Consider the following 24296-nt stretch of genomic DNA (forward strand, 5'->3'; position numbering starts at 1 on the left):
GTATATTTTCTTGTATTGTAACCTCGCGATGCAATGCCGATATCCGAGCCGTCTTACGCACGCAATCACGTCTCTATTTTTGTAATCTATATTTGTTAAATAATTAGTCAAGTTTGTATTAAACCGCCTTATGGTATAACAGTCAGAATCAGTGAGTAGTGTTCATTCGCAACCTAACGATTTCCCGCCAATTGTTCTTCGCCGTTAGTTGGTAATCGCCAGCGCCCAGACACTCTCGGCGCCATATTGGGCACAACAGCCGCATCAATAGCCACACACCGATTTAATATAATATCGCGGGAAAATGCTATGGGAACATTCCAGCTCGCATGTGTTATCAGGCTGATCGAGCTTATAGGGATTTTGTTTAATATTGTGGTCAAGATTGTACATACGGATGTAATTTCAGGCTGGCCGAACTTAAGAAATTTAGAGGAAATACAACAGAGAAGCTACCGTCAGGGTTGTATGGCTCGGTGGTAAGATGGAAGTCTACCAATATGGAGAAGACCAGGCTTTTCCCAGAGCGCTCTTGATATTTTTCTTGTGTTATTGCTTGTTTCTTAAACGCACAAGTGAAACTGAAATAAGCTGAATATTTCATACTCAGATTAATGACGTTACTACTTGCTTACTTTGGTAAAAAATTATCACATGACAACTCAAATTCATAACCTTACTTTTAAAGTAAATTTATGAGACTCAGTAAAGCACAATCTCGATCTTGTGCAGATTGTAGGTAAAAACTCAATTGAATCTCACTTGTCAGAATACAAAAGGAATGTGCATTCAACTGAATTAGGATGTCACAAGTGAAGAGAATTTGTTTAAATAGAAAGCAATTAATGTACATACATTCCATTCCCACTATACCCTATTTCATCTCCTATACATACCTATCAAATGTTATCGGGTGCACTTCTAAAATTACTCACAATGAGGAAAAAAGAACTGTAAGAAGATATTTCGAGCTTTCTACAATAAGCCATTATCTGTAAGTTTAGTTTCAGATCTACAATAAGTTGTTAAGCATTACGGTTCCTGAATAGTCATTACAGCCATATTGAATTGTGACGTCAGAAGCGAGAAATGATACATTAATTTTTATTACATGCCATTTATAAATAAAGACAATTTGGATAAAACAAAATGATGAGATTGCTTTAAAACATTTGTAAAAATGGACGAAATAGTTATCCCCCTCCTTGACTGTCAGTAAATAATCAAAACAAGTGATAAAAGACGTGTAAGTGAAAATAAGCTACGCATGCGCATTGAATAAAAGCAGTTAATGTGCCTTTTATCACTTTTTACGATTATTGTCAAGAGGGATAAGCATAATTTTTGTCCATTTTTACAATGTTTCAAAGCAATCTCATCATTTTATTTTATCTAAATTGTCTTTATTTATAAATGGGACGTAATAAAAATTAACGTGTCATTTCTCGCTTTTGACATCATGATTCAATATGGTTGTAACTGTTTGACTATTTAGGAGCCTTAAGCTATGAGAAATAGACAATTCACAGTTAATTATTCTCCTCGCATTCGACTGTAATTGGTAAATTGCTTACGACTTGAGGTTTGAAATCATCTATTGTAGATCCAGACTTATAGTTTAAGCCATAAGAAATTAATCAATCATAGTCAATTATTCTTCTCACATTCGACTGTGATTGGTCAATCTCTTATGGCTTAAGACTCAAAGCTTAGATAATGGCTTATATTGCAGAAACCACATTAATTTCTTTTTATAGCTTGGACAATATATATTAAGAACAGTAGAAATTTGACCATTATGACTTACTTTTTGTATCTCCGAAAGCCCTATGCTCAATTAAAATTTTTTTCCTGAGATTAATATCTTATTACAGAGTGTCCCGTGATACTTTTCCCATCATAGGAAGGCAGATGGGATCAAAATGAACACAAAAGTTCCATACTGTTTAGCGATATTGGCAATAATAATAAAGATGTTAATTTTTACAATTGCACTAATGAGAGCACGCCGAGAGAAACGCGTGCTCCGGCCGCTCGAGATATGACTCTTGCACAGAACGCGGCAACACTTGCCGCGCGACGGAAATTGTTGCACTAGCTTATAAATAATTCTATGTTCTCAAGTCGGCTCCACTTTGCAAAATTTCTAGAAATGATGTAATACTACTTCCGCCGCGCGGCAAAAGTTGGATTGAGTGCAACTTTTGTCGCGCGGTGGAAATTATATATCTATTACTTTCGAGTAAGCGAGATGTTGATTGGCTGTCGCACTAATTTCTACTGCGCGGCAAGCGTTCTGTGTGCACGAGCCAATATAGTCCGGCCTAGTTTATCAAGCATTGGCCACCGTGGATTTAAACTGAATCAAAATGTAAGAATCAACCAACTACAGTCGAATATTCCTCTGTTACAGTTAAACTCTCGGTAGAAACTAGACCATTGACTACATATCAGCGCATTGGAGAGGCAAGAGGGGAAGTGCGCTGTTGCTCGGCAATCCGGCATCACTGCTCACATGTCTCGTCGTTTCTCTTCTTGTATATACATATATCATCGTTTATTATATAGTTCGATTCAAGGATCACCAAAATAAACAAAAAAACATGTGTTTTTGAGATCATTTTTTATATTTTTTCATAATTTATGACTAATAATTTATACTAACTCTATTTCTTATGTTATGATATTTACTTTAAACTAGTGTAAAATAAAAAGATCTGAAATAAAGAAACTTAATAAGGACTCTCAAAATTCAACATTATTAGAAAAATAGGGCAAATGAGAATATAGCGAATACATCGCTGAGGATGGCCTCAAATGTGACCGAAACGTTCGACTTTTAAGCAAGCTAAATATATATTTATGTTCTAATTTATTAATCGTTTAATTTGTGAATTTTTACGCACCAAATATTGCGACGTATTCTCATTTGCCCTATTTTTCTAACAAAAAGGTCTGATATCTTTAAATTTGAAAGTCCTATAACTCTATAAACTCTATATATCTTAATTTATATATTTATTTAACTTTTAAATGACTTACTTCACAAAGAAATGTCTCTTTAATTCTTTTTCTTAATATCTATATCAATTTTTACCTCTCTTCATAAGGAATCACTATCTTTCCGATTGCACCGATCAGTTTTAATATAGTCTATATATGTATATATTTATAGTCTGTATATGTATTTATTACACACACGCACGCACGCACGCACGCATATATATACATATATATATATATATATATATATATATATATATATACACACTGTGTATAAATATTATTATCAAAACATACACGTACAGTTTAATACACTTTTACGCGTATATACATATATTTAATCATATTTATAAATATAATCACAAATTAAACATTTGGTTTTACAATAATTTTTATATTTTTATCCATTCAGATAATGTAATAAACATATTTTAAATAGCATATTTTAAATACAATTATCACAATGTGAATATTACCGTGCATTATCGACAAACATGTTTAAAGTGTTAAACAAATAATTGTGCATAATGGATTACCTGTGCAGTAGAGCCATCAGTATGGCAATAGGGCTAGCGGTGGAGACACACAATAATAAAATGTAATAAAAATATGTAATAAAAGATAATATTGTGAAATGAAATGTTGGACGATTGCTCATAATGCACTTAGCATATTACAAAGTAACGATAACTTTTGTTGCACTGCGATTTCTTTTTTGTATGGTATATACCTATATTAAATAAGTTCTGCGAGCATTCTCTCCCCTTTAATATCCTACATATACATTGCATGTGTATATATAGTTTCTTTTTATCATATGTATATACAAATTCAATCGAGTTCCAAACTTGGTAACTATCAAAAAATATTGCATCTTTAAGATTTATTATTTACTATACTTCATGTAAATAACTGTGCAAACCAAGATGTATTACGGACTATAATTAAGGCAAAATGACAATTGAATAATTTGCAAAAGTGACCGGCGTTACATGGTGCATGAATGGTAAACCACGTGCTTGTGCTTTGCTGTGCTCGATCGCAATTTGCAATTGGTGTGTACATAGGTGAGAATGAAAGACAGACGTGCATTTTTGCTTACTACTGACGAGGAACTTACTTTTCGTTCTCCTCCTTGTGCATTCTTTGCGCTTCTCTCTTATCGAATCCATCTGTTACCAGAGCATCTAAGACAAGTGACTGCACTAGTTTCTTGTCACCTGGAATGTGACAATCATAATTATTAAAATGACATTATCACTTATACTATAAGACTTATATTATAATACTATAAAACTGTTTAAAAAGCTATATTAATATTGCTTAAAGGGTTTGAGATAAGATTCTTTTTAATCAAAGTACACAAAAGTTGGCAATTTTGATATTTAAATTAGAAAGTTTCTAGCATACCTTTTAGCTTGTTTTCATTATATAGCTTAATGATAACTGAATATTATGGATATTCTCTTGCCCAATAGTACGCACTTTTATTTTAACATATACAGTTAGTAAAATTAATTTGTCTATAAAAATTAGTGTATTACATTGATACTTGACCAACTTTTAGTTCAAACTATAAGGAATAGCTCAAGCATTTTACTGTTTAAATTGTCCTTATATAAGTTACGTAGCATAAAACAAAAAATGCGTACTTTTATGGTCTTATCCTAAACTTTAAGTGTCATTTCTTGCTCACATAATGGTCCAATATAGCGAATAAAGAGTCTTAAGGCTCCCGACTATTCAGCCAAAAACTCTGCGTTGATGATGGCGACACAGAATCAGACGGCGGTCTGGCGAAACCGGTAGTCACACACTCATGCATGAGCCCATGTCCGTGTGCTCGCATGCGGCGCGCCGAGAGTGAACGAGACAGCAAGCTCCTTCTCACACTAATTATTTGTTTCAAGCGATCGAAAATGCTTTCTCGGCCGCTCGGCGACCCTAGACAATAAGAGGCAAGGAGCATTCTAAATTACATATATAAGTTTTAATAAATTGTAGTAATAGTGTATCCCTCTCATTTTAAGCCAGAATAGAATTTAGTTAAAACGTAACAATTTACGAGATTTATTTTACGATTTTTCATCTCGTTACATAGTATACCTCGTTATATAGTACATATCTCCCTTCATAAACTCGAGTAGCAAGAATAGTTCAGTAGAAATAGAATTTTACCGGAAAAAAAATTATAAATCAGCATTTCTCTTCACGAAAATCTCGAAAAGCCATCAGAAAAGAAATGCTTATGTTTGAGAATCGAGACTTGTGAAGAAAATATGCGAAAAAAAATCGAATAGTTGCAAAAAACACGTTTTTCGCTTATAAAACGAAAGATATTGATTGTATGGAAATAAATTCGATATAAAAAATGTAGATATTCGAAATATCTACAAAATGAGACGAGGAACATTAAAATCGATCTATTAGTTCAGTAGCAAAAAAAATTAAAAATAGCCCTCGTAATGACAACCAAATCTAGCCCTGAACAAGCCTGAAATGTTCATTAATTTTTGCAAAAAGCCATTTGTTCACTAAAAACCTGTCTGCGGAAAACTTAATTTCTTCATCTTTGAGCAGTCGCATAACAATTTACAGGAGTGATTTTTCTTCTTCAAAAGTTGCACTATCACGTACACTTAATAACAAAACAATTTTTTGCAGTTAAACTATTATAAAAAGTAGATATCTTCAAAAAAAATGGAAATAATTTCGTTAATATGCATCATATTAAATAGCCATGTAAAATTCGAAATCTGACATTTCTCTACGAATTTAAAAAAAAAATTACTCTTCGATTATTAGGAGCCGAGATAATAATTTTTTTCAAAAACTATGGCCCTAGTTTTTAAGATTAAGAGTTCCGTCTGGCATCCATTTGTCAAGGAAAAATTGAATTTGCTGTTGAAAAATGAACAGAGAGCGAGTGAAAAAAAGGATTTTTTCATCAAAAAATATTTTTTATTTCTTTTTCTACTTAACTAATAGATCGATTTTAATGTTCTACGTCTCATTTTGTAGTTATTTCGAATATCTACATTTTTTTTATATCGATTTTTTTTTCATCCAATCAATATCTTTCGTTTCATAAGAGAAAAACGTGCTTTTTGCAACTATTCAATTTTTTTTCGCATATTTTCTTCACAAGTCTCGAATTTCGAGCATATGCATTTCTTTTCTGAGATGGACTTTCGAGACTTTCATGAAAAGAAATGCTAGTTTATAATTTTTTCCCGGTAAAATTCTACTTCTATTGAACTATTGCTACTCGAGTTTATGAAGAGATATATTATATAACGCACATGAAAAATTGTAAACAATTAAATTATTTCATAAATTGTTTTAACATGATTTATACTATTCTTTAATGAGAGAGATATACTGTTACTTCAATTTATTGAAACTTATGTGTTATTTAGAATGCCTTCTGCCCCTTATTGATGCCTAGAGCCGTCGAGCGACCGAGATTGCCGAGAAAGCATTTGCGATCGTTTGAAATAAGCGACTAGTGAGAAGGAGCTTATTGTCTCGTTCACTCTCAGCGCGCCGCAGGCGAGCACACGGACATGGGCTCATGCTTAAGTGTGTGACCAGTTTTGCCAGACCGTCGTTTGATTCTGTGTCGCCACTGTCAACGTAGAGTTGTTGGTCACCGAGATACTATTAAAGACAGGCAACCCTGGGCAAATTTTCGGCTGTTTAAAAAAGATCCGGAGGTAATTGAAGAACGCTGACATTATCGACAATTGATATAAATTTTCTATTATTAACATAAATATTATTAACATAAATATTTTATGCATTATTAAATTCATGATTTTTTATTATATAAATGTTCCATAAATAGATGTACATACTTGTAAAGTTATAATATCCTATATATTGCAGAAAAATTTTTTTCTCTGCATTTATCATCTCTATTTATAATCAAACTTTAACGATAACACTGAAATCACAATTTTAAAGAAAAATCGAGTATTATTGAGTTCTAAATAAATACATCTCCTGCATAAATACATCTCCTAAACTAATAAATCATAAAATTAATACAATATTATCAGTTTGAACTTATTCACTTTAATATTCTCAAGGATTCCCGTAAGGATGTCGGTCTTTAATAGTCTCGTCGGTGGCTGAGTAGTCAGAACTGTGATAACCATTAAATAGACATTCGCGGACATATTTAATTTTAATTAAGTAACGTTGACTTTTTTTCATGAAATCTAACGTTATTTATTACATTTTATGAAAGTGTTAAAACAATCCTTATACAGAATCTGATAATTAAAATTCTTGCATAGGGGCAGAATGGGCTAAAATTTTCAAATTCATCCAGCCTACTGCCAAATGCAAGCGCGAGATAAGACCGCCTAGAGAAATGCACGTTCTTCGTCGCTAGACACGTTGTTTATAAACGACATTAGAATTAATGCCTAGGGACAGCGAACACGCCTCATTAGGCGGTCTTATCTTGTCTTATCTCGTGCACGTGCATTTGGCGGTAGGTCAGGCGAATTTAGCTATTTTCATAAATAACTAATGCGAAAAATTTGAAATGGTAGAAGACTTCTTCTCAGGGAACATACTCAATGGTTTCCCTCTAATTTAAATGAGCTCCTAATTGTTGTTCTATTGGCAGAGGTATTTTTTTATATTGGCTGAGCGTATTTTTTTATATCGCACCTTAAGTGAGTGGAAACCTTTGAAAAAAATCGAGTTTTTTTCTTTCAAATTGAATATCGTCGAAACTATAAGAGATAGAAAAAAATTTGCAGAAATAAATGACATTAAGTGTTATCATTCCACCTTTGGTTTTAGATAGAATAGATGAAGTCTCGTGTAAAAAAATGACTAGTCAGGATTTACTGATAAAAAGATCTTTATTTTGAATGTTCAGTATGCGCTCTAACCGTTACACCCGTGCCGCCATGTCTTCTTGCCCCTTTGCGTCATTCGTCGGAAACGGATAATTAATCATAGAGATCGCGTAATACATAGAAGAAATTCGTATCTTAAAAAAAACATAACTATTCTATTCTATAATCGCAACACGTGGTGAATCGAATTATCAATTAAATCACCAACATTAAGAATACTTTAGAACTACACTAAACAAATTTTTTGCTTTATAAATAAATAATTTTTATTATAAATAAAAAATATAAAAATAATTTAAAAAAATAAAAAACAAGAAGACAAAGGGCTACAAGTCTAAGATTAATCGTTATAAATTAAAAATTTTAAACCGTTAATAAATAAAACATATCATCTAGTTAAATGTAAACTTTAATTTGCCAGTAAAAAAACAAAACAAAACAAACGTTTCAATCCCTGTTGCATCATTATGAATGTAAACAAAAACGATGGAAATATTACATATGTAATACAATATTTCCATCAATGCAATATTTTTTAATTTGCCCTTTGTCTTTCTGTTTTTTAAATTTATTGAGCCTTATTACTATTATAGATTTAAAAAAATATTTTTTATTATAGTTCTCTAAAATACTCATGAAGTCATTCAATTTTCATTCTATAGGAAAATTTTTTCTATAGTTTCGAAGATATCCGCTTTGAAAGAAAAAGATCAATTTTTTTCAAGGGAGGTTTCCACCTCTTCAAGATGCGACTCAGCACATATAAAAAAATATGTATTTCTGATTTTTGTCCATAGAATAACATACTAAAAGCTCATTTAAATCAGAGGGAGACTGTTGGGTGTGTTTCGTTGTTAGTTTAATCCATTCTGCCTCTATGCGGGATTTTTATTGTTAATTATCAGACATCCTGTATAATGTTAATTTTAAATAAATTTTTAAGAACATATATTAACTGATATCTCACACTTTATTAGATTGTGTTCCAAAATTTACTGCCAGTACTGAAAATCTATAGTGCACGTGATGTAAACTATTTTCTGGCAGTAAAAATTTGAAACACAGCCTTATTTAAAGATATCAATAAAATATGCAATTCTTGTTAATAAACCAAAAATAATTAATAATAGTTAATAAATGTTTAAAACTTAAAACAAATGCTAAAATTTGTGACATATGTATATTCGTCATTTGATGAAAAATATAATAATTATTTAAATATGATAAATTATCTGAAACTATACTGTCGAATCCATGTCTAATTTCCTTACTTTACTTTTTTCGCTCATTTTACACATTATATTTTTCATATTTTATTTTTGATTAGATATTAAATTAATACGATATGTACTTACAATAATAAGAGTCTTTATCTGGCTTGCTCGCCTGCTTGTGATGCGAGCTAGGACTCCTTGGTCTCAAGGACATCCATTTCCATCCCGGTCTGCGCGTCCGTGCTAGAAAGTGCAGGACGCGTTCTTCCGGGGAGGAAAAGAATTTATCGGAAGCCGAATTATATTCGCAGTAAATCCAATCAGGATGCACCTTCCAGTTGCTCCCCTTAAAATACTCTGTTACTGTAATGCAACGTTTAAATTCGCATTGAGATCCAAGAACTGCGTTATCAAAAACTGCATCTTTTTGAAGTTATTTTAAAACAATGCATACACAATTATAATAAAAAATTTACCATTTACAATAGCGAGCTTAATTTCTTGCTCGGCTCGTAATTCGAACATGCCATAACCTTCGGGTAGAGCCAAGCCTAAGGAAAACGGTGTACCCTCGATCGGTTTGTAAAAATAATTATGCCGTCTAATTGTAACTCTTTTCTGCAAATCAATAAAACGTTGTACAATAAAACGAAAATTTTATTATTTCTACAATATATACGTTTAATTATCACATTTATAATTATACTTTTTGTAATTTTTTACCATATCATCATAATGTATTTTGATTGTGAAGTCCGTCTCGCCTTCCTTTTGATCAATCATATCGCGTCTTAGCTAAAAAGAATGATATTATTAACATTCGCTATTATTAAATGCTTTTTAAAAATGATAAAATAATTAAAATGTTGTACTTACATCAAGCAACAGCGAATTGTTCGGAGAGGCTGAAGGGCCATCATATTCTGCGAGTTCAACTTCCGATAGATCTACACTTATATACGAAGGTTTTAATGTTTCATCGTACTGAAAAAAAAAAGATGTATAATCTTTTAAATTTCTTCGAGATGGATGTTTTATTATACTGAATACAAGAGAAGTAGCGAACATAAACAAAAAATGTCAAAAAATAAGACGCAGAATAACGCAGTATGAAAAACTAAATTCTGTAATAAAAATTCAATACTTAAAGTGTCATATCTCAGAAACTAGAACAGTCCGTCATGTGATTCAAAGTATGACTCAACATAAGGATGTTATGTTGAGTTATACTTTAACAGGATTATATCGACTATAATTATATATACAAATCAAAGTTATTAGTGAAGTTTAATCCTTTCGCAATTACCAAAGTTAAAAGTGTTCATATAGAGAATGTCTGATAAGTTTTGACAAAGCGCTCGTGTGTAAATAAAGCAGAATCGAAAAATTTTGTATTATTTTGCAATTTTCGTAATAGTTAACAAGAAATTAATTTGTCGAGATCATTGAATAAGGGCATATCATCAAATGCATGTCTATCGATCGTAGATCGCTAGGCAGGCGCGTGGAAATTTGTTTACTACAAGCAACAATAGCAGCAACAATTTATGCACAAAAAAAGAAAGCATTTCTTATGTGCCTTGTGTGCCTATTATCACGATCGATAAATGTGCATTAGGCGACATAATCGAGTGGATGTACATGAGGTCTAAATATACGAGATGAAATTTTACAGGAATATAGTACTAACTAAATGTTGCCAAATCCATAAATGCGGAGATATTTAATTTTCGAAATATTCAAATTTTATTTACTTATTGATTTAATTAATGTTTTTAAAGATTTTAATATGAAGAAATTAAAATTAAAAATTATTTTGTTGACTAGATAGTTTTAAACTTGAATATGCTTACTTAATATTTAGATAGTTTTATGTTAAGTTAATATATTGACGCGAAGTGATTTTCACCTACCTCCCCCTGCTTCAGGGGCGCGCGACTTTCCATACAAAGTGATTTTCACTCCTCCTCTTCCTGCTTCAGGAGCGCACTTTCACGCGAAATTAAAATTCTAGATACACCAAAGTAACGCACAGGTCCTTTAATTTTGACTTACTAATCATACCCTATAATATTAAGCGTCTATTAAGCTACAGACAACTAAATCAAAATGGTGATCGAAATAGCCAATAGAAAAGTTGTTGGCACTCAGATAAAAGGAATGCAATACTTATGATATATCTAGAGTTTTACGTGAAACGACTTTCACTCCACCTTCCTCCTCTCATCCCCCCAGTTTAGGGTGCGTGACTTTTCACGCAAAGCGACTTTCACCCCATTTCCCCCCTGCTTCAGAAGCGCGCGACTTCCACGCGAAGCGACTTTTATCCCACCTTCCTTCCCTCCTGCTTCAGAGGCGCATGACTTCCTACGAAAAGCGAGGTCTATCCCCATCTCCCTTTGTCAAGAGAAAATATTGAAATATGTACTCGTGTTTGAAAATTACATACTATTCATAAACATTGTTTTGTTCATAACTTTTTAATGAATAACGAGTGACGGAAATGATCAGTGATCTTAATCTCCTTGAGGATCAAGGGCACTTGAAGGTCATTTGGGATTGTGTAAAGGGAAAGTTTTACCAAATGTTAATTAAATTGATTAAATAAATTTTGAATATTTCGAAAACTAAGCATTTCCGCAAATCCGCATTTATCCGGATTTGACTACATTTAGTTAATATTACGTACATGTAAAATTATCGAAATTGGACTTGCATAGTATATGAAAGTCTTACCTAGGATTTTTTGACTCAATTTAATCCGCTCTATTTACACACGAGTACGTTGTCAAAACTTACCGGACATCCTGTATAATTTTCTTTTGTTACTCTGTACATTTAATAATAAAGCACACACGTATACAATAACTTTTACTTACTTCTGTGTTTCCTGGCTGCATGAAACATTCATATAATATTATGACATTATTTTTGTTGTCCTGTACAATAAATAAAATACTAAAAATAAAAAGTCAAAATAAAAAGGAAAGAAAAGAAAAGAAACCAGTAAAATTTTGAATATTTATAAAAAGATGAAAAAAGTAAATGTCAGAAAAATTTACACAGTATGGATTATACTTTGACTTTGAAATATGTTGTGAAGGGCTTATTTCTGAATGACATGCGCTTTAAATTAGGCGATGCTAATAAAGTCTAAGATTTTCTTTTATGTATTTATTGTCTTTTGTATCTTAAATTATTCTATATATACGAAAATTAAATGTTAATAATCGGGCAGTGAGAGCATTAATACATCGTGTTATTAGTTAGAAAGTATAATATATTGCAATTAATATAATATATTGTTGACAATTTCATATTCGATTAAATAAAAATCATGGTGAAAGGATTTCATGACGTGTGCAGTTTGACCAAACCATGCCTACTTTTATTCTTCGTCGTCAATAATGCGGAAGTATAAAATGCGAAACATGGAGCAGTATTCATAGTCCGTTCTTATTTTAAAACCGTCTTAAAGTTTTAAGATGATAATATAATCCTCGGATTAATTTATGGCATCTTAAGACTGTACTTAAGATTGTCTTAATGATTAAAATTGTATAGAATGGTATCTAAAGATTAGTACTTTATTATTTTGAATATATTATTTTGTACGTTACGGTTTTGTTGTTACGGTGATACTTCCATTATTTAATATTCCATCTAAAGGTATTTTTGAATCTTAAAAACGGTATCGTTAAGAATACATTCGGTTTCAACATATTCGGCAGAGATGACAAATTTCTATTAACAATAGCATCTAAACTCAGAAACTGAAAAACAATTTAGGAATGAAACAAGTGTTTGGAAACAAAGTTATTATTTTCAAATTAAATACATTATTATTTAATATATCTAGTTTCTTAAGATTCTATATATAGTTTATCTAATATATCATAACCAATAAAATTAGAACATATTTAAATAAACTTTACAGTATGATTTTCTCTTAATATTGGGTTGGAGGAAAAGTTCTGCGGTATTTTGTTAGCTCAAAAGTATACAGAGTGTTTGAAAAGTAACGATAAATCTTTCGCAAATAAACTAAGAAAAGTCCTCTACCATTTTACAATTTCCGCGATGATTAATGAGTTATTTATTAACTTTTGAAAATAGTCAAATTTATTCAGCCTACCGCGAAATGGAAGCGCTCGATAGGATTAGATCATGCAGCGCACGTTGTTTATAAGTGGCAATTGCCGTCGCTAGACTTTATGTGTCTAGCGAAGGCGAATGCGCACCTCACCGCGCTGGGCTCTAAGTCCATTCTGCCCTTATACGAAAGATTTAGTGTTTTCAAACACCCTGTATACAATATCTTCGTTAAAAATAAAAACTTAAAAAAGGATTTTAAAGCTTAAAATCTTTATTTTTGAATAATGACTATATTTTTTGAATTTATGAGTTTTTATATATGTATAGAAAATTACGAGCTGAAAAGAAGGAAAATTTTTCTTCTCACTTTGTCGGTCTGTCACGTGGTAAAAAAAATTGTGAAAATTTCCCATTATCTATATCGTGAAAGTTTGAAGTTTTTTTTCCTTACAAAATCTTTTTTTTTTTTAATGTTTCTACAATTTTTTATTTTTGAATTATTCGCGAGTTAAGTAAAAAGGAGCATTCTGACTTTGATTGCTCATAACTTCATTAAAAATCATCGTATTGCAATTAAAAAAAAACAGATTCTTAAAGCTAAAACGTCTATTAGTATAATTGCCAAAAAAAATAATTGAGCTTAAAATATGATATTACTGTCCTTATAATTATTGTGCAATAGTCATAACAATAATAATATCACATTTTTATAACTCAAATTTCTATATTTTACATTTAAAAAATTAGCATAATGTGTATTATTTGATAGAGCAAAGTTTCAACTTTAAGAATGTTTTATTTATTATGGTACAATGATTTTTAACGAAGTTATGAGCAACAAAAAATCAGAATGCTCTTTTATTTAATCCGCGTGTAACTTGGTAACAAAAAATCGTAGAAACATTTTTTAAAAATAAACTTTAAAAAAAAATTAAGCCTTCACGTTAGATAGTCGAAAATTTTGTAACAAATATATTCTGTACATAATGTTGAGCTAACAAAATTCCACAGAACTTTTTCACCAACTCAATATTATTTGGTTTATTGCAATAATTTTACGCATTTGTACAAGTAATCATATTTTCTAATAAATCTTTTTCATATTGCTATATTTATATTTTTCATAAAGCTATTACTTTATAACATAACAATACTTTTTATGACTAGCTCTCAATAAATTGATTTAATTTATGGATTGGAATAACTGTAAATTATAATGAAAATCTTCCTTAAATAATCAGTAATAAAGTAAAAGAATCCCGCCACTATAAATGGCGGGAGATTCAAATTATTCAAATTTTCACAGAAAAGGAATGAAAACACGCAGCAAAAATTTAAAAAAATGTATAACTTATTAGACAGAGATTATAGCAAATCCAGAAATAATACAATTTTATCGAAAAAAAGTGAAAATAGTGAGTTTTTTACCGCAAAAGTGAGCTTTCTTCGAAATAGTGACTAAAGTGAGAATAGTGACTCAGCAGCAAGTCTGTATATATATATATATATATATATATATACCTGTATATATATATATATATATATATAATTTTATACAGTATATACAATATATATAATTTTATACATACACATATATATATATATATATACACAATTATATATAAAACTTTTTTTAGGTAGGTTCCATACAAAAGCAGAAATAATTTCTTAACAAAAAAATAATTGCATTTTTACATAATTTTGATGATCTTCATGTGGCACCTTTATCACTTGTTATATCATCATGCTTGAGCGTGGAAAATATAAATTCTGTGTTTAATAAACTTTAATCGCTAGATACTAATTTCGAAACTATTATACTCTCAACATTTTCGTATTACAATTTTTGACTTAAAGTTATTTCAAGAATACATTCTTAAAAGGTTATCTTATATATAGTACAATAGGATATCTTAATATTTTGAATTTAAAATATTTTAAAAAATATGATAAAAGAGTACCATCTAATTTAAAATGCATGTTACTCAGGAATGAACTCTATACAAAGTCTACAATACGTATCAAAATCAATATGTCAAAATCAAAACGTAATCCATACTGTAAGACTTTTTAGATATTTACCAAAAAAAATGTACTAACATTAAAATTACATATTTGTGAAATTATTTGAGCACGTTGTTGTTATTTGTCCCGATGACATTAATACTTACGAGAAGTCTTAGGTCAGGATGATATAGAATTCTGCCATTATTGTCAACAATAAATGAATATCCATTAACTCCTAACTGTAATGTGAGAAACGCATTATTAATATTAGGTGTAGTAAAAAGAAATCCATTATTTTTCCAATAGATGGCTTTAGTAATCTGTATCTCGTCTACGCGTGATACAGATTACTAAAGCATCTATTGGAAAAATAATGAATTTTTTTTTACTATGTATACACCTAATATGTATTGTGACGTTTAGTCAATGAGCAAAATATATAAACATGGACTGATCGCACCAATTTGATGGCTAATTATGATTGAATATGTCTTTCTCCAATACATTGATTTGTATTTTTCTAAAAATAAAACATTTCTTATTCTATTTAATTCTCATTTTTTATTTTTCATCTACTATTTAAGATAAAATTGTATAAAATTCTATAAGAAAAGATCCGACAAAGATCGATATTTATAGTCGATTCTTAAGTTTAAGACTGTCTTACGTACAGTCTTAAGATGTCATGAACCAATCAGAGAGTCGCATTAAAAATTTTTAGACATTACTTAAAACAGTCTTAAAAGAATGGACTATGAATATCGACCAAAGAGCCAAGTTTTTCTGATGCCAAGCAATTGGTATGACCAAGCCGAATAATGAAGAAAACCTTAGTTTATACCTTGTAAGGCGGCACGAGTTTCTGAATTTCCTCGATAGGTACATCGGTACCGACAATACCCAATAAATTAGCCGTTTTCACCTTAGAATAATAACATATAATGAAGTACAATTTATTCATATATTACTTCACACATTTAAAGTGGCGCTCGCACAATATTAAGGCGTCAGCACATAATTATTGTGTTTAAAGTATAATTACCGTATAATTCCGGCGATCTAAAATCGGAGCTGTCACAGATGTCATCAATTGGCCCCGATTTTCTCTGCCATATCTATTACTCTGAAGGTCAATTGTTATTAATGTAGAAACGCCGCAGAATATATGTATAGGTATATAACAATATAAAATTATATTTTTATAAAAATATTCCGCAATGCATAAATTAATTAATGTAATTAATATAATAATTATTTATGTGTGTGAATTAAATTGCTTACTTTTCCACCTACGTAAGCGGGACTCCAATGAAGAGGATGATCATGTTGATAGAGTACCATAGGCCGCGCTAAAACTTTCACGTACTCGAAAACTTTATTATGGATTTCGTCCGCATTCGTTATTCTCGCGTAAAATCCTATAGAAATCGATATTAACATGAGATATTATACATAATATTTTATTTTTTTAATTTTCGATGTTATAGTTAAGTATAAATTGTATTTCCCAATCTTTATATATATAAATATACTCTGTTTTTATGTAATTCTTAATATTTAAAAGGTTATGAGACTTTAGAATAAAAAAATCAAATTTTTCTTCCACTAATTTAAAACTATAAAAATAAAATCTGTATAAATTAGTAGTCGTGAATAAATCATTAAAAGTTGCAAAATTTATCTCTCAACATTCCAATTGTACTTTCCTTAAAACTTTATTTGCAAAACAGTGGTCACGGTTTCAAATACGATTTATCCGATCAATTTGCTTTTTTATTGACCTCTGTACGATTTTTTTTATCGAATTATTTAACATCGAAGCAAAAAAGGTCATTTTTGCTTCAACGTTGAATAACTCGGAGAAAAAAATCTACAAAGCTTCATAAAAAAAAAAATTTTAATTTTAATTTGTGCGTAAAATGCATACATCGAGCTGTAGGCAATAATTTTTGTGCAAACAAACTGTCGGCAAAAATGATGTAGGCAAACGATGCTGTAAGCAATCGATTTATAGACAAAAGAAGCCGTCTCTAAATAATTATACAGGGTGTCTGGAAATAATCGCCAAATATTTCATAGACAGGTAGAGAAGACTAAACTGAATCGAAAAGTCTTCTACCATTTTGCAATTTTCGCAATAGTTAACAAGATATTAATTACTAAAAATTGGTTTTGAATCATTTTTTACTCAAATACTATCAACTATCAACAGAAAAACTGCAAGAGACAAAAATCATTTATTTCCTTCTCATAAAGTTCTGAGAATTTTTTCAGAATTTTTTAATACCGTATTTTTTCATGTTGATAAAAAAAAAAAAAAGAAAATGTAGTATTAAAAAGTTCATAAAAAATTCTGAAAAAATTCTTAGAACTTTATGAGAAGAAAATAAATGATTTTTGTCTCTTGCAGCTTTTTTATAAAGTTGATAGTATTTGAATAAAAAAATTATTCAAGACTAATATTTGGCAATTTTTAGTAATTAATATCTTGTTAACTTAACTTGTTATTGCGAAAATTGCAAAATGGTAGAGGACTTTTCGACTCAATTTAGTCCTCTCTACCTGCCCATAAAATATTTGGCGATTATTTCCAGACCCTGTATATAATAAAATTAAATATTGTTAAGTAATACATATTTGGCAACATCTCCTTAAAATATTAATTTCCAGACTTGGTTGGAGTGCCCTGGGGAAATTTTTTTTTGAATTCTTTATGTAATTTTTCATAATTTTAGAATTTCTATAATTTGGTAACTTTTTAAATAATTTCTGATTTTTTAAATGAATTGGAATATATTTTTCAGAAATGCTGAGAAAATATGATGCATATCTTTTTTAGAATTTTTTACGTATGCGTGAATTCTAAAATATTTTATGATTTCTCATAATTTTTGCAGAAAACTTATAAAATCTGAAAAAGTTTAAAATATTTTTCAGAAACCTTTTTATAAATTTAAAATATAAAAAATTCTTGAAAAACATTATTATGATATATTATGAGAATGTATTACTATGAAATAAAAGATATAATTAAATAAGATTATAAGACATTATGAGTTTTTTTTACCATAATGTACTTTTTTTCTTGTGTGGACATGTCAAAGTTTAAAGTACATGATTAATACTCAAAATTTTATTAACAGAATAATGAACATAACCGTAATAATTTTGAAATTTTCTAAAGCAATGCTGGAATTTACTTGCAATTTTCGGGCAATTTTTAACTTGTTTCATACTTCACCAACCCAATCGGCATTTAGACTGCACGTGAGTTGATAAGGCAGACGGCAGGAACTTAATTAAAAATCAGTGCAAAAGTTGCAAGTAAATTCCAGTACTGCTCTAAATAGTGTGACGTACATGTAATGAGAGTAAAGAGTAGCTACCAATTTAAACACTTATTACAATAAAAAATTAAATAAAATTTAAAAACTTTTCATTCAGTTTAAACTTATAAAAGTTAAGTAGCATAAATTAGACAATTACAAATTAAATTGACGCTTAACATCTTAAGGAGACATAGCTATATGTGAGTTACTCAACAAAAGTTATTCAGTTTGATTCAGTTAGTTACCAGGTTTATTACTCTTTTCAGTTTATCTAACTTAACAATCAGTTGTTCAGATTTATCACTCTTTTAAGTTTATCGCCACTTTCCGGTAACATCCTATATGTATATTAACATCACTTTTAATTTCCTAATATAATATCGTTTTTTCATATTATTCCTTTATTTCAAAAGCGACATAACTCAAAAAATGTGATTTTCGAGTTTTTACCATAAATTAATTAAATAAGCATTATCAAAAGTGAACACGAACTATATAAAAAAATGATCAAAACGTATCTTTATGGATGAATTTAAAAAATCAAATTCATCACAACTAAAAAAAAGGATAATTTTTTTAAGGATTGTGAAACAATGACAAAAATGACATTTGATTGTTGTTAAGAATATATTCTTTTTGTCAATATTATTTAATTAATCAACAATAATTTTCTGTCAAATTAAAAAATAGTTTTATCAAGAAATTCAATTTTTTGAATTGTGCCACTTTTAAAGGAAATGATGAATATTTGGCTATTAACAAAACTATAGTTTACAGTATAAGAAATTCTTAGAAATAATTCAAAGGATAAAAAGGAAATATAAATATGACTTTACTGTTCCAATTTTTAAAATAATTTTTTCCGAAAATAAAACCTTGTACAAAACAAAAATTGATTACGTTTTATTTTTTTCTTTTTCACGTAGAATCATTCTTTTTCTGATTACATTACTGGTTGTGAGACTTTGTACATCTGTAAACTATCGATGAGTAACCTTTAGTGGTGCATGCCGTATTTTGGAGATCAAGACTCTTGTCACCACCGATGAGATAAGTAAAGATCCGTACAGGCATATGCGGCCAATTGTAACGCTTTATCACTTCTGCAGGTGGGCCATCGGTGTCAGATGTGATCAACATAATGGCCTGGTTGCACTGGCTTCCCTGGCTGGAGCGGTTGTATTTATGGAGGATCTCAAAGGCGGTGCTGAGCGCGGCTGAAATATTGGTCACAGTGTCCTCATGTTTCAGAGAACTTAAAGCTACCTTCATCTCGTGAATATTTTCAGGTGACGCCTGCACCAGGCTATCCTTGAAGCACTGCACTATTTCCTCGGCATTCTCGCCATAACGATATATGTTTATATAATCATCCGGCCCTAAAGTGTCCAAGACGACTTTCGTCGTAGCTATTGTTAATCGTCGATTCCGGTCAGACGTGTACGTCGCGCTATCGATCAATATCGCTAGATCTTTCGGGCTGTTTGCCGCCCCAACAAACCAGTTCGACATCCTAAAATCATACACATCACGAACCGTTCGATGATGCGAGGACCTAGATGCTCCAGGTGTACCCTCCATCGGTGGCCACGATATCGCTGTAACATATAAATATATAATAAACCGCATTTCTTACACAAATTTAACCCTAGAATGCTACCGTATTTAAATTCTACATGCAAGTAAGCGAAGTCATTTCATCATTGAGCTACATCTTAGTGATCATCTTAAAAGATTCAATATAAAACCATTCTAAAAATTAAAACAAACAAGGATAAGCTTTTAAAAATTAAGTCCATTATGTATCAGTTTGGAGTCCCTATGATCAGCATTTTAACAGAGAATGTGTTGAAAGTGCAATCATATCTGAAATAAATTTATTTAATAAAAGAATACATATCGTATTATTTAAAACATTTAACTTTGATCAAAATGATGGCGTTCTCTGTCGTATTTGATGTATTCGTATGTACGGTCGTTCTAAAGAATACCACTAGAGAATAACACTACTCAAAAATCACACAAAAATGCGATTTACAGCAGTCGAAAGAATGAATATTTATCTTCAATTTACTTTTTTATTAAGTACTGTACGAATAAAAATGATCATTTTTGTTTCAACGTTCAATAACTCGGTGAAAAAAAAATTGTACTTAATTACAGTACTTAATAAAAAAGTAAATTAAAGATGAATATTCATTCTTTCGACTGCTGTAAATCGCATTTTTGTGTGATTTTTACTTCACGCCATAGACCTTTATAAAATTTGTACAAAATTTTCAGATTTAACAGGTATCTGTTTGTGTCCGTACAGCTCCGTAAAAGATCAGCCCAATTGAAATATCTATTACCGATTTCAAAAATAAAGAGTTCATCTTTAAAATATTTTTTTAAAAATCTCATTACGATCATTTTTGACAAAATTATTCTATCTTGAAGTTAAAAGATCATTTAAAATTAGCGTTAAAAAAGCCAAAATCAAGGTTTACGTATCTCGAAAAATTATTATGAAACGTTTGAAATAATCATTTTAAAGCTTGAAGTCTTTCGAATAACTTTCGAATGCTTCAAATCATGTTTCTATGTAAAAATTTTATTACAAATGATGCTAATTTGAAGTCGATCTTTTAAAATTAAAAAATAAACTTCAACTTTGATGACGTGCATGGAATAAAAAAACTTTATTGAATAACGCTAATGTGGCGGTAAACGTTATTTTTCGAAAAATGGTAAGAGCATTTAAAAAATCCCTATCAAAAAAACATCACATAATAATGTAAGAGATATGTTTTACACAAAAGTGTTTTTTAATTTTAGATATCTGTATTAAATTTTTCAAGAAAAATTTTTTATTTTAACATGACCTGCACTTTTGCTTCAACGTTTAATAACTCGATGAAGAAAAATCGTATAGCACTCAATAAAAAAGCAAATTGAAGGTAAAAATTGACTCTTTCGATTGCCGTAAATCGCATTTTTGTGTGAATTTTACTTCACGCCATAGATCTTCATAAAGTTTGTAAAAATTTTTCGGATATAAGATTTGACGGGTATCCATTTGTGCCCGTATATCTCCGTAAAGAACCAGATTGAAATATCAATTACCGATTTCAAAAATAGAGATTTCAAGCTTTTAAATACTTTTTTTATTTTTATCTGCGATAATTTTTCACCGAGTTATGGTATTCTGAATATTGCACAATTTTGAGCAATAAAATGTTCTAAAGTGTTCCCTATTTTTTACTGAGTAGTGTATATACATATATTAAAAGTAAATATGTATATATATTAAAAGTAAATTAAAAGTAAACTTATGCTGGTTCTTTTATTATTTTATATGCAGAATAATTAAAAAAGTCAAGTTACATAAAAAATTTATATTAGTCAATTAAAAAAAAGTAGAAGTGACCTTCATGTGATCTTAAAAAATCAATTAATTTCGAAAACTGATTTTACATATAATTCTATAGTTTGATCGCATTCGAAATATCGGAGGTCATATCCGGATATGGAGAAAACGCTTTGTTTAACTATACTGAGAATGGGGGCAATATCTGAATATATTTTCATGAAATCGCACTTTGGCATTTCATATATCTGTTTTTCTAATATTTTACGTGTTCAATTATCATCGGATTGGTTTCGCCATTTTTCATCAATCAAAAATAAGACAAGATTGATCAGAGAATCTTACTTCCACTAGACAACAGTTTAAATACCTGGGAAGCGACGTAGAAATCCTGTCGTCGCTCCATAATATTGCCATGATAGCGTAGGATCACTTTCATAATTATTAACAAATAACAGATCCAAGTACTCGCTCCACTGAATACCCGAAGCAACGTCACGCTCTGCAAGAGTAAAGAACCAATTTGCCGTAGCACATAACTAAAGTTGAAATCACACGATTTCTTGAATGATAAATATGCATACATGTATGTCTGCTCTGACGCATGCTGAAATATGTTTATGCATTGAGCACGGCTTATAGGCGTGACTTTTTTGTTTATTATGTATCATGATGCAAGTAGACAATATAAATATAAATAGTTTTCAAACTATTGAGAACTATTGAGAAATATAACTATTCAAAACTATTCAAGGAACTATGTAGTATGTAATATTATGGAATGTCATGTATCATGGAACATTATTCATAATTATTAAAGTGAATAATAACTATTTACGTGTTTACTATTCATTATTATTAGAATCATAATATGTATATCATAAATTGGAGCCATTTTAACATCATGATTTTTTTGTTTTGTTTAAATATGTTTTTGCATGATAATTTTATGATAATTTTAAAAACATTTCTGTTAAAATACTTCATATGACATATTGCAGAATCCTTTCAGAATTGTTGCACACAGAGATGTGAAAGGTTGAAATATTTCTGAAAATTTTTCGTAACAATCGATACTGTATGAGTTGTTTCGCTTCGTATAACCAAGAGGTAACATGGAGTGAATCTTGACGTGAAAAGTCAAAACCCACGTGGAAATTTATCCATTAAAATATTCATCAATTTACGTTCGATCAATTAACCAAAAGTCCTTCCGATCAATTCTTTTCGATCAATTGTCCTTTCAAAGGATGAATTGTAATTTTGACCAGTTATCTTTTCGATCAATTTCTTTCGATAAATTGTTCTATAAATTGCTTTTCGACGAATTGTTTTCGGTTAATTGATCGGAAATGCGAACATTCATTACATGTTAATTTTGACTGATTATAGCTCTTCTTCGTAAATATTAATTTAAAAAAATGTGTAATTATTGTTTCAATAATTAAATTTTGATATTTATAAAGAAGAAATGCTTATATTCTTTGAAATTGATAATGTACATAACCAAAATTGATATGTACATAACCAAAATTTCGATTTTCGATTTCGGCCGAAATTTAATTATGTTTCAATAAATTATGATATTTATGAAGAAAAAGTATATGAGCATATCTATACATATGCAATAAAAATAGAAAGTGCAATATAAGACTCTTCAAATTATAATAATAATAAAAACGTATACATATATATACATATGATCTTTATTGGATTCCTATTTTTTAATTTTAATTTCGGTTTCGATTGAAATTGATATGTAAATGAGTGTTTCGATTGAGTTTCGACAAAAGTTTCGGTCGGACTCTGGTGATCAAACCCAAGTAGCAGCGCTTGCAAAACGCTAAAAAAAAGTGTTTATATGCGCTTTTTTAGCGCTTTGTTAACGCTTTGTATACGTTGTTGTGTGCTACTTGGAAAGAAATTTTAATCCCCAGATAGAGTCATTTTTAGCTCCTTAAACAATTTCCTCACCTTTAACGACCCTGTTGCGAAGTAAAATTGTGCGCAATAAAATGTTATTAACGTAGTCGAAAATTATCGAAAAAAGAGCACGCTCTCTCGTCTGACGCCCAACTTATTTAGAAAGCTCTGAATATTTGTGAAAACTCTATCTGACTGGCGAGACCTTACCTCATACGAAAATTTCTTTAAGGAAAAAAAAATTATAGAGCACGCGACGAAGTTGTGCCTTCGCTCGCGAGCACAGTCACAAATTTGACGAAAAAATCGCGCATGTGGGAGGATGTACAGATAGCATTGAACTCGAATCTACAAATCGTGAGTCAATCGCAGAGGAATATTATTGTTTGTAGTAGAAACAATAATATTCCAATAATACAATATAACAATAATATTTAATAGTATTAACAATATTATATTAAATTACAGGGTGTCATGAATATACGGCCCCACTCGTCCC

General features: G+C 30.1%; 1 protein-coding gene across 10 annotated transcripts in view; it reads right to left on the reverse strand.

Annotated features, from left to right (window-relative positions):
- stol (voltage-dependent calcium channel subunit stolid) overlaps positions 1–24296 on the reverse strand; it is a 113775-nt gene that overhangs the window by 48471 nt on the left and 41008 nt on the right. For 5 of the 10 annotated variants that reach the window (XM_087409596.1, XM_087409603.1, XM_087409600.1 and 2 more), the window contains exons 6-18: positions 22245–22376; positions 19521–20123; positions 16478–16614; positions 16239–16319; positions 16038–16118; positions 15361–15435; positions 11974–12033; positions 9971–10078; positions 9818–9889; positions 9571–9712; positions 9236–9457; positions 4124–4223; positions 3540–3572 (exon numbers count right to left, since the gene is read on the reverse strand). In XM_087409596.1, coding sequence (XP_087265722.1) covers positions 3540–3572; positions 4124–4223; positions 9236–9457; positions 9571–9712; positions 9818–9889; positions 9971–10078; positions 11974–12033; positions 15361–15435; positions 16038–16118; positions 16239–16319; positions 16478–16614; positions 19521–20123; positions 22245–22376 — 1846 coding nt within the window. The remainder of the gene's footprint in view (positions 1–3539; positions 3573–4123; positions 4224–9235; positions 9458–9570; positions 9713–9817; positions 9890–9970; positions 10079–11973; positions 12034–15360; positions 15436–16037; positions 16119–16238; positions 16320–16477; positions 16615–19520; positions 20124–22244; positions 22377–24296) is intronic. The other 5 variants (XM_087409609.1, XM_087409625.1, XM_087409613.1 and 2 more) reach the window with 5 other exon arrangements.

This window comes from Acromyrmex echinatior, chromosome 1 (genome assembly GCF_024713525.1).
Source record: "Acromyrmex echinatior isolate Ae372 chromosome 1, ASM2471352v2, whole genome shotgun sequence".
Classification (NCBI taxonomy): domain Eukaryota; kingdom Metazoa; phylum Arthropoda; class Insecta; order Hymenoptera; family Formicidae; genus Acromyrmex; species Acromyrmex echinatior.